This window comes from Somniosus microcephalus, chromosome 13 (assembly GCF_052327205.1).
Source record: "Somniosus microcephalus isolate GS21.2 chromosome 13, FLI_Smic_1.0, whole genome shotgun sequence".
Lineage (NCBI taxonomy): Eukaryota > Metazoa > Chordata > Chondrichthyes > Squaliformes > Somniosidae > Somniosus > Somniosus microcephalus.
Genome location: NC_140999.1, coordinates 1,630,984 through 1,642,325, shown reverse-complemented (window position 1 = coordinate 1,642,325; position 11,342 = coordinate 1,630,984). Strand labels below are relative to the sequence as shown.

The 11,342-nt window shown below is 45.8% G+C and overlaps 1 protein-coding gene across 1 annotated transcript; it reads right to left on the bottom strand.

The window, feature by feature from the left end:
* On the bottom strand, positions 1 to 9,187 carry LOC147107950 (proteinase-activated receptor 3-like). Its single transcript, XM_086004321.1, has 2 exons — positions 8,818 to 9,187; positions 1 to 3,724 (listed from the first exon to the last, which is right to left on the bottom strand). The coding sequence occupies exons 1-2, from the start codon at positions 8,819 to 8,821 to the stop codon at positions 2,646 to 2,648; spliced, it is 1,083 nt and encodes a 360-aa protein (XP_085860447.1). The 5' UTR covers positions 8,822 to 9,187; the 3' UTR covers positions 1 to 2,645.
* Between the last annotated feature and the right edge of the window lie 2,155 nt (positions 9,188 to 11,342).

Sequence of the window (11,342 nt, the reverse complement as noted above, 5' to 3'; positions counted from 1 at the left end):
GATATGAAGCACTTTACAGTTCACTTTTTATTGAGGACTCACAGACAAGCCTGGAATAAATAAACAAGAATATATATTCACACTAAGCGAGCTTTAAAGAGCATCAGTTACAACACGGCCATTCTTTACAGGTTATTTTCAAAAAATTGAAATTTCAATCAATTCAAATGAAACACACATTTACTGGATGGAAATAAACCCAAATATGGACACACAGCAGCAAGCAGCAACATTCCAACTTTTAGATCTTTTGTATAATTCTAAAAAGCGAAACAGATGAATCAAAATGACAACTTAAAGCAGCTTTTGTCGAGAAAATGAACCTTCCATCAACTCGTTCAACTTCCGATGTGATCCCGAAGACTCGGCTCATGCCTCAATACCATTCCACCAATGTGACTTTTTTCCCACATGCACTTTTTAAATCAACTACATGTGGGGAAAAAATGAAGATTGCCCGTTATTGGTTCTCTATCGATCCGTGTTTCTGGGCTACAGTATCTCAAAACTGATTACATTTCAATTCAGGCTAAGTGAGTGGGCAAGAACTCACAGAATATAATGTGGAGAAATGAGAAGTTATCCACTTTGGTAGGAAAAATAGAAAAGCAGAGTATTTTTTAAATGGTGAGAGATTGGGAAATGTTGGTGTTCAGAGGGACCTGGGTGTCCTTGTACACGAATCACTGAAAGTTAACATGCAGGTACAGCAAGCAATTAGGAAAGCAAATGGTATGTTGGCCTTTATTACAAGAGGATTCGAGTATAAGAGTAAAGACGTCTTACTGCAATTATATAGGGCCCTGGTGAGACCACACCTGGAGTATTGTGTACAGTTTTGGTCTCCTTACCTAAGGAAGGATATACTTGTCATAGAGGGAGTGCAACAAAGGTTCACCCGACTGGTTCATAGAAACATAGAAACATAGAAGATAGGAGCAGGAGTAGGCCATTCGGCCCCTCAAGCCCGTTCTGCCATTTAATGAGATCATGGCTGATCATCCAAATTCAGTACCCTGTCCCTGCTTTCTCCGCATATCCCTTGATCCCTTTAGCCTCAAGAAATATATCTAACTCCTTCTTGAATATATTTAATAAGTTGGCCTCAACTGCCTTCTGTGGTAGAGAATTCCACAGGTTCACCACTCTCTGGGTGAAGAAATTCCTCCTCATCTCAGTCCTAAATGGCTTACCCCTTATCCTTAGACTGTGACCCCTGGTTCTGGACTCCCTGGCCATCGGGAACATCCTTCCTGCATCTAGTCTGTCTAGTCCTGTTAGAATTTTATAAGTTTCAATGAGATCCCCTCTCATTCTTCTAAACTCTAGCAAATATAAGCCTAATCGACCCACTCTCTCCTCATATGTCATTCCTGCCATCCCAGGTATCAGTCTGGTGAATCTTCATTGCACTCCCTCCATGGCAAGATGTGGTCTCACCAAGGCCCTGTACAACTGCAGCAAGACATCCTTGCTCCTGTACTCGAACCCTCTCGCTACGAAGGCCAACATACCATTTGCCTTCTTAACTGTCTGCTGCGCCTGCATGCTTGCCTTCAGCGACTGGTGCACAAGGACACCCAGGTCTCGTTGCACTTCCCCTTCTCCCAATCTATTGCCGTTCAGATGGGAGGGATTGTCCTATGAGGAGGGACTGAGTAGACTAGGCCTATATTCTCTAGAGTTTAGAAGAATGAGAGGTGATCTCATTGAAATATACAAAATTCTTACAGGGCTTGACAGGGTAGATGCAGGGAGGATGTTTCCCCTGGCTGGGGAGTCTAGAACCAGTGGTCACAGTCTCAGAATAAGGGGTCGGCCATTTAGGACTGAGATGAGGAGAAATTTCTTCACTCAGAGGGCGGTGAATCTTTGGAATTCTCTACCACAGAGGGCTGAGGAGGCTCAGTCGTTGAGTATATTCAAGACAGAGATCAATAGATTTTTGAATATTAAGGCAATCAAGGGATATGGAGATAGTGCAGGAAAGTGGAGATGAGGTAGAAGATCAGCCATGATTTTATTGAATGGCGGAGCAGGCTCGAGGGGCCGAATGGCCGACTCCTGCTCCTATTTCTTATGTTCTTATGAAGCAAATCAGTCACATACAACTTAAAGAAACAGTAACTCCCTTCATTGGCCATTGGCTGTGCTGCTCCTGATTCGCCACTGCCCCTGTTGTAGAATTACACCGAGTGTACAGCACAGAAACAGGCCATTCGGCCCCACTGCTCCGTGCCGGTGTTTCTGCTCCACGCGAGCCTCCTCCCACCCCTCTTCATCTCACCCCGTCAGCAGATTCAAATCAGTTTTCGAGTAAATGTTGGTGTCAATTCGCCACTGGAGGATAAGGGCGCAACAACTGTCTCACATGGAGTTCGTTGCAGGAAATTCTCGGCTGTAAACTCCCGGCCACCCGCTCCTGCCTCGCCTTTATTCATTACTTTATACAGAAGGTCAACCAGCTGCTTAACCTCAGGAAGCTCACAGCCTGCCCTGATCCCTGCTCTTACTCAATGTCTAGTCGGGAGGTCCTTCAGATGTTAGAATGGGTCGCCCAGATTTTCCTTCCCTAACCCAAGGTGAAGAGACCCCTGTAGCATCCCTGCTGCTGCCCTGCCTGAATTCAGCGAATTCAGGACCGACTAAAGTTCCACCCTCGGAGCTTTCTCATCTGAATTGCTCAGACACTCACTGTACACACTCGCTGAGGATCTGAGGGAGGAAATCGTGGGAGAAATCAGTTCCAACCTAGTGGATGGCGCCGAACTCCACCCGCTGGCACCAGCTCTCTGGAAACAGAGCATCATCTTCACTTTGTTTCTAAACTCATCAGAAATGTAGTAGTAAATAAAAGGGTCAATGCAGCTGTTGAAGCTACTGAGAGACAGGAAGAACATGTAATATGTGTGGAGTTCAGGAAACCATTGGTGCACGAGCAGGGCTGTGTTACTGGGAGTGAAGCACACTAGATACAGAAACAGAATTAAAAGAGTGATTTTTACAGCCTTTTTATACTTTCTTCCATTAACCATTAAAGTTCTGATTACAGAAGCGTAACAAAATATAGTAATGAGGCTTGGAATTAAAAAGCCGAATAGCACAACAACCAGCCAGTAATGGAAATAAACAAACTGCGTCTCCTTCAGATACACGTCATGGCATGTGGTGATATTTGGGTCCTTGATCTTAAAGGACTGATGCACAATGAGAAATGGCAAAACCAAGAGAATAACCACCACCCAAATCACACAACAGGCAACAGCTGCAAACCTATTGTCCCTGAATCGTCTGGAGAGAAACGGATGGACCAGAGCAAAGTATCTGTCGATGCTGATGAAGGTGAGGAGCAGGATGGAGCAGTACATGTTCCCGTAGAAGAAGGCGGTCATTGTCCGGCAGAGACCCTCACCAAATGGCCAGTCATTGCCCAGGAGGTGGTAGGAGATCTTGAAAGGCAGCACCAGGATCAGAAGGAGGTCTGCGGTCGCCAGGTTGATCAGGAAGATGGTGGCAGGTTTCTTGCTTTTTGCAGCCATTATCCAAAGGGCCAGTGCATTGGCTGGGAGCCCAAGGACAAACACTAGGATGTACAGGCCAGGGATCAGTTTTGTGGTGATGGGACCGGTCAATTGAGCTCCGGCCTGGTTACTTACATTAACTCTGCCAGATACTGCCTCGAACACTCCAGGGAGTCCTCCTGAGGGTGGTACAGTGCGGTCACCTAAAGACGTGAAGCAGATTGTTTATTCTTTTTCCTTTTTATGTTCAGTTTCCACAGTATCTTTCTATTATCACTGTGAAGTGAAGCAATTTGCCCCCCACCCGACAACAGAAGGTTCCTCAGCCCGAGGGGAGAGTGCCCACCCGCAACACCAGCTGCATCACTTTTGTCCAAACAGTAAGTACTGATGACATGATTTAGGAACTACAGGACTGAGGAGGAATAACTGACTCGACAATGTAAAGGAGCTGGGTTATACGTGGTTAGCTCACCGTCATCATATTGGTGGTCCCTTTCCTGACCAGCATCAATCATAAGTCACTGATTGGGCATCCAACAATAACATTTCTCTGAGAATTTGAATCCTTTGTGATTATCAACTTTCTAGATCCTAGTGATCTCTGGGCAATAATTCACGTTAATAGTTGTCAAAACATAGGCGAACCAGGACTGCGAGCCAGGACTGCGAGCCAGGACTGCGAACCAGGACTGCGAACCAGTCCAGCTGCAGTTCAAGTTCTTTCCTTGCATGGATTCTACTTGAGAATTTATTTACATTTATAAATAATCTAAAGATAAGCGCACACGGAGTTGGGGGGAATATATTAACATGGATAGAGAATTAGCTAACAACAGAAAGCAGAGAGTCGGGATAAATGGGTCATTTTCCTGTTGGCAAACTGTAACTAGTGGGGTGCCACAGGGATCGGTGCTGGGGCCTCAACTATTTACAATCTACATTAATGACTTGATTGAAGGGACCGAGTGTAATGTAACCAAGTTTGCAGATGATACAAAGATGGGTGGGAAAGCAAGTTGTGCAGAGGACTCAAAGAATCTGCAAAGGGGTATAGACAGGCTAGGTGAGTGGGCAAACATTTGGCAGATGGAGTATAATGTGGGAAAGTGTGAGGTTATCCACTTTGGCAGGAAAAATAAAAAAGCAAATTATTATTTAAATGGAGAGAGATTACAAAATGCTACAGTTCAGAGGGACCTGGGGGTCCTTGTGCATGAAACACAAAAAGTTAGCATGCAGGTACAGCAAGTAATCAAAAAGGCAAATGGAATGTTGGCCTTTATTACAAGGGGTTGGAGTATAAAAGCAGGGAAGTCCTGCTACAACTGTACAGGGTATTGGTGAGACCACACCTGGAGTACTGCGTACAGTTTTGGTCTCCTTATTTAAGGAAGGATATACTTGCATTGGAGGCAGTTCAGAGACGATTCACTAGGTTGATTCCTGAGATGAGGGGGTTGACTTATGAAGAAAGGTTGAGCAAGTTGGGCCAATACTCATTGGAGTTTAGAAGAATGAGAGGTGATCTTATTGAAACATATAAGATACTGAGGGGGCTCGACAGGGTAAATGCAGAGAGGATGTTTCCCCTCGTGGGGAAATCTAGAACTCAGGGGCATAGTTTCAGAATAAAGGGTTGCCCTTTTAGAACTGAGATGAGGAGGAATTTCTTCTCTCAGAAGGTCGTAAATCTGTGGAATTCTCTGCCCCAGAGAGCCGTGGAGGCTGGGTCATTAAATACATTTAAGGTGGAGATAGACAGATTTTTGCAAGATAAGGGAGTGAAGGGTTATGGGGAGCGGGCAGGGAAGTGGCTTTGAGCCCAAGATCAGCCATGATCTTATTGAATGGCGGAGCAGGCTCGAGGGGCCAAGTGGCCGACTCCTGCTCCTATTTCTTATGTTCTTATGTTCCTATCATTCATGTTGTGCAACAATCTTGTTAAGCCTGCAAACCTGGCAGCCATTCTGTGCCAGTAATAGGCGTGTGAAAACAAACTGCTTAATCTGGTTTTTTTGGTTAAGGGAGGACTGTCGGGCACTGCCCTGCAATGTCATGGCAACTTTGACAGCTATCTGACACACCATAACAGACAGACAAGACCTAGGTTAATGCCACGTCGATCAATACAGCATAGCTTCAATAGTGAAACTGTATTACAGAAACACAGGAGCAAGAGGAGGCCATTCAACTGCGCCAGCCTCTTCTGCCAATCATTCAGGTCATGGCAGAGAGCACACCCTGGTCATGGGCTCAAAAATCCTAATTTTCTGTCACTGGGTACAAACTACCAAATTAGTCACGGTAACACACAGAATGTACCGGAAATGTGCCAACTGTCACCCTCTGAAATACACCAGTTATGGTGGATTGACCCACTGTGCACCTCGAGCAATAAGTACAGTGAGGCCATACTTGGCTATCCAGTTCTGTACATTATGCCCAGTGTTTTTACAATATCGGTAGAGCATCCTCAAATTCATCAAAATCGGCATGGGACTCCTTTTGCAGATATTAGCGTTTACAATAGGCCTGCTCATGCCAGAAAGGCGGCCCCTCCAGCCCAAAAAACACCCGTCAGAAAATTGGACGCGGTGCCTACATACCCAGAACTGAACGCAGTGCTCCTGACGGGTTCAGAATAAGGCTCTGTACAACTGGAGCATCACTTCCTCCCCTCTGTATTCCAGCCTCAAGATAAAGACCAACATTCCAATAGCCTTTTGAATTACTTTTTGTACCTGTCCACTAGTTTTTAGTGATTTCTGTACTTGGACCCTGAAATCTCTCGGCTCTGCCACAGTTCCGAGTTCCTCACCATTTAAAAAATACTCTGATTTATATTTCTTTGGTCCAAAGTGGATGACCTCACACTTGCCCACATTGAACTCCATTTGCCACAGTTTCGCCCACTCACTGAACCTGTCTGTGTCCCTTTGTAACTTCCTGCTCCCATCTGCACAACTTACTGAGCCTCCCAACTTAGTGCCATCCGTAAACTTGGATACACAGCTCACTATTCCTTCACCCAAGTCATTAATAACATGGCGAAAAGCTCAATTCAATTCAATTTTATTTGTCATATATGCAGCAGACGTGTGTACTGCACAATGAAATGTTGATTTTTACGAGTCCTCCCAACACTGGAATGAACAGCTGAGGCCCCAGAACAGATCCCTGGGGAACACCACTTGTCACATCCTGGCAATCTGCGTAGGTTCCCTTTATCGACACTTTCTGACATGTGTTGTCTGTAAATTCTATTCGGGTGGGGGCGGGGGGGGGTAATATCTGGTGAACTCCATTCTCCCTAAACACTGCCAGAGTCTCCTTCCCTCTCTCCTCGTGGATTGGAGTGAGATTAGTGAGATTTTTTGAACTGTTTATCTGATGCCCTCTAACAAAGATGCCTCCAGATCAGTTATTGCTTCTGAAATGGAGGCATAGACCACCGGTCTTCAGGCCTTGGGGGACTGTATTGATAGAACGATGGCAACCAGCTTCTGAGAGCTTCTGAGCAACATCTTCCAGCGTCTGAACAATTCAATTGCCAACATCAAGTCTGCCCTTGTGCTGACCAGCGGACAGGCAGATCCTGGACCCAGCACAAGTGGCATGACCAGAGTCCACCCCTGATGATGCTTCTCTCACTCCTGATGACAGGCCACGTGAACATTGCAGTCAGCCCCCTCAGGTGCCCACTCATGTAAGGAGGAGATGATAGGACCAGGCTGCACATGCACTTGCAGTGGTGATGCAGGCTGAATCTTCCAGTTACGTAACTATAGGGGGGAATTTCAGCCCCCAAAAACGGGTGGGTTGGGGTCGGGTGGGACCTTCCTTCAACCCACCCACTTCCAGTTTTAACGGAGTTGGGACGGGGGCAGGCAATCAACTCGCTCCCAGGAGGCGGGTCGCCGATTTAAATATTATAATGAGGCTGCGTGCCTCATGGTGATCCACCATTACAAATTTAATTCTGTCTGGTCGGGTTTCCCGGGCCTCGGGGAACCCGCCAGCTAAAGTAAGGCGAGGACTAATGGATCCAGGAGGTAAGAGCCTTTACACTTTCCTGCCGGAACCAGTGTCTCTGCCTCACCATATTGTTTCCTAAACTGACTTAAAGTGTTTTCCCTGTTTTTTTTTACCTGTCCCAGGAGATTATATGGCTGGTCGATGGTGGGGGTGGGGTGGGCAGATTGGGATCATGATAATCTATGTCAGTATGGGACAGGCTCGATGGACCAGCTGCTCTTTTCATGTCCTTGATCTTCCGATGCTTGTATTTGTGTTTCCTCACGCCAAGCAGCATCCTCGTGTCTTGACCGGCTGAGTGCTTCCAGCAGTTTCTATTTCTAGTTCAGATTTCCAACATCCGCAGTATTTTGCTTTTGTTTCAGAATTCTAGTGACTCTGTGCTGTACCCGTTCTGTTCTCTCAATATCCTTCTTATAGTGTGGAGCCCAAAACTGCACACTGTACCCAGCTGCGGCCTGACGAAGGTTTTTACAGATTCACCATCACATCTCCACTTTTACGTTCTACACCTCTTGCCATAAAGCCCAGGATTCCATTCTCTTTTTCTATTTCCGTATCCACTTTTAATGTTGTGAACCCAAAGTCCTAAATCCCTCTGCTCTTCCATATCTCCCAGCTTTCCCCCATTCAAAGTATCATTATTACCTTTTATTTTACCAACATTTATCACACTTACTGACATTGCCACTTTTTGCCATTCCACCATCTTCTCAGTATCCCCTTCCAGTTTCCTTTGATCCACAGAATTATTTACTATGCCTCCTATTTTAGTATCTTCTGAAAATTTGGACCCCACTCCCTCTAGTCCTGTATCAAAATTATTGATGTACAGAGTGAACAGAAGTGGTTCCAGAACCGAGCCCTGTGGGACACCACTACCCACTGCTTTTTATCTTGTGCACTGTGCATGTACAGGAAACACATGTGGTCTATAGTGTATTAGACGAGAGTCAATTGTTCCCTTTTATCACACACATGTATTGGAGCTCATACACAGGCACACAGATTAATGCACATCACCAAATCGGAATAAATCATTCCCCTTAGCTTGCTGTGTTTGACTCAGAGACACACATGAGCTGTACAGTAGCAGGTAGGAGTTACTCATCCCCTAACGCAGGTTGCATCCTGTACCTGTACAGGAGCTGACACTGAGGCACATGAGCTGTACAGTACCAGAATTAATTGCTCCCTATAAGTGGTGGGCATTTTAAACAGTTCCAAGAATAAGTGCTGAGCCAAGCGGATCACTTACCCATGTTGAAGAATGGAGAGGGTAATGGCTAAATCCACGCTACCCTTCTTCTCAGGCAGTCCCTGGGAACCGAGGATGACTTGCTTCCACACTAAAAATGATTCTCAGGTGGCTGATGAGTCCAATGTGGGACCTACAGTCTCTGTCACAGGTGGGGCAGACGGTGGTTGAAGGGGCGGGTGGGTGGGGTGCTTGGGTTGACGTGCGCTCCTGCACTTGGCTTCCGCTTGCTCCCGGCGAAGAGACTCGGTGTTCGCCGCCTTCCTGGATGCTTCTCCACCACTTTGTGCGGTCTTGGGTCAGGGAATGGTTAAATCCACACTACTCTATCGAGTAACCATCTCACACAAACGGTGATTCTCAGCCAGAATGCCACTGTTTGCACAGACTGGATTTGAATTTCCTATATTTGGGGTGGTTCCAGGGAAAGGGGAGGAGCTGGGAACAGTGTCAGTGCCAAGAAATGAATGCTGTACTCTCATTTTGCAGGCTGTAAGATTATCATAGATTAGTTAGTTTTTAGAATACTTGATTTCTATCTTTAGTGATATAATCATCAGTAATGGATTTATAATTGTGTGTAAGATTAAATATAAAAGTCTGTCATTGTCAACTGTCTGCAGTGGTAACCTGAATTATATTAGACACGTAACCCTTTGCCTATAATTAAAATCTGTGAGGAATCCGTAACCCAGACAGCCTGGGGTGAGAGAGAGGACTGCTATAGTCGATAAGGCAAGCTGTGGGTGAATTAACTGAAGTTGGATATTTGCCACCGTAAGGATGGGGTGTAGAGTGGAGCTAGCTATGGCAGCCAAGGTCACTTGTAGTTGTAACCGTGTTGGAATGTTATGAGAAGGCCCATGTCTGGCTGTAAGCTAAAACATGGGCCTTTCACAGGACCATCAAGAGCGCCGTATCTCTACAGTATGGAGACATGTTCCTTTGTGTTGCCATAACTACCCCAGATACAAGTCTTGATGGTCAAAAACAGATGATGTAAGACTAGACCTGAGAAAGCAGAGGTGTTGTGGACGTGGCATCTTTATGGTATCTTTATGTATCTCTAGACTTGACTATTCCAACACTCACCTCCCATCTTCACCCTACATAAACCTGAGGCCATCCGAAACCCTGCTGCCCGTGTCCTAACTCACACCGAGTCCCGTTCACCTATCACCCGCTGTGCTCACTGACCTACATTGGCTCCCGGTTAAGCAAAGCCTCAATTTTAAAATTGTCATCCTTGTTTTCAAATCCCTCCATGGCCTTGCCCACTCCCTATCTCTGTAAGCTCCTCCAGCCCCACAACAACCCCCAGTGCCCCGCCCCCACACTCCTGCCATGGGTTGCTCACAGTGTGTCCCAGAGCTTAGTCTTTCATTCCTGGAGACTCCACGACAATCCTGAAGGGTTGGCAATACTGGGTACATGGTGTATACTGGAGGGTTGGCAATACTGGGTACATGGTGTATACTGGAGGGTTGGCAATACTGGGTACATGGTGTATACTGGAGGGTTGGCAATACTGGGTACATGGTGTATACTGGAGGGTTGGCAATCCTAGGTACATGGTGTATACTGGAGGGTTGGAAATATTGGGTACATGGTGTATACTGGAGGGTTGGCAATACTTGGTACATGGTGTAATTATGCACAAAGTATTGCACAGTATTTACAGCCCAGAAACAGGCCATTCAGCCCATCTGCTCCGTGCTGGTGTTTCTGCTCCACATGAGCCTCCTCCCACCCTCTTCATCTCACCCCATCAGCATATCCTTCTATTCCTTTCTCCCTCATGTGTTTATCCAGCTTCCCCTTAAATGTATCTCTGCTATTCACCTCAACCACTCCCTGTGGTAACGAGTTCCACATTTTCACCACTCTCTGGGTAAAGAAGTTTCTCCTGAATTCCCCATTGGATTTATTAGTGATGATCTTATATTTATGGCCCCTAGTTCTGGTCTCCCCAACAAGTGGAAACATCATCTCTACGTCTACCCTATCGAACCCTTTCATAATTTTAAAGACCTCGATCAGGTCACCTCTCGTCTTCTCTTTTCTAGAGAAAAGCCCCAGCCTGTTCAGCCTTTCCTGGTCGGTATAACCTCTCAGTTCTGGTGTCAGTCTAGTAAATCTTTTTTGCACCCTCTCCAGTGCCCCTATGTCCTTTTTATAATATTGAGACTGGACCTGCACACAGTACTCCAAGTGCAGTCTAACCAAGGTTCAATACATGTTTAACATAACTTCTCTTTTCAATTCTATCCCTCTAGGAATGAACCCCAGGGCGCTGTTTGCTTTATTTCTTGGCCTTATTAACCTGCATCGCTACTGTTAATGATCTGTGTATCTCTACTCCCAAATCCCTCTGTTCCTCGACCCCATTTAGACACCTCTTTTCCAAGCAGTGTGTGGCCTCTTTATTCTTCTTACCAAAATGTACCACCTTACACTTCTCTATATTGATCTTCATTTGCCAAGTACACGCCCATTCTGTGAGTTTATTCATGTCCTTAAAGTAA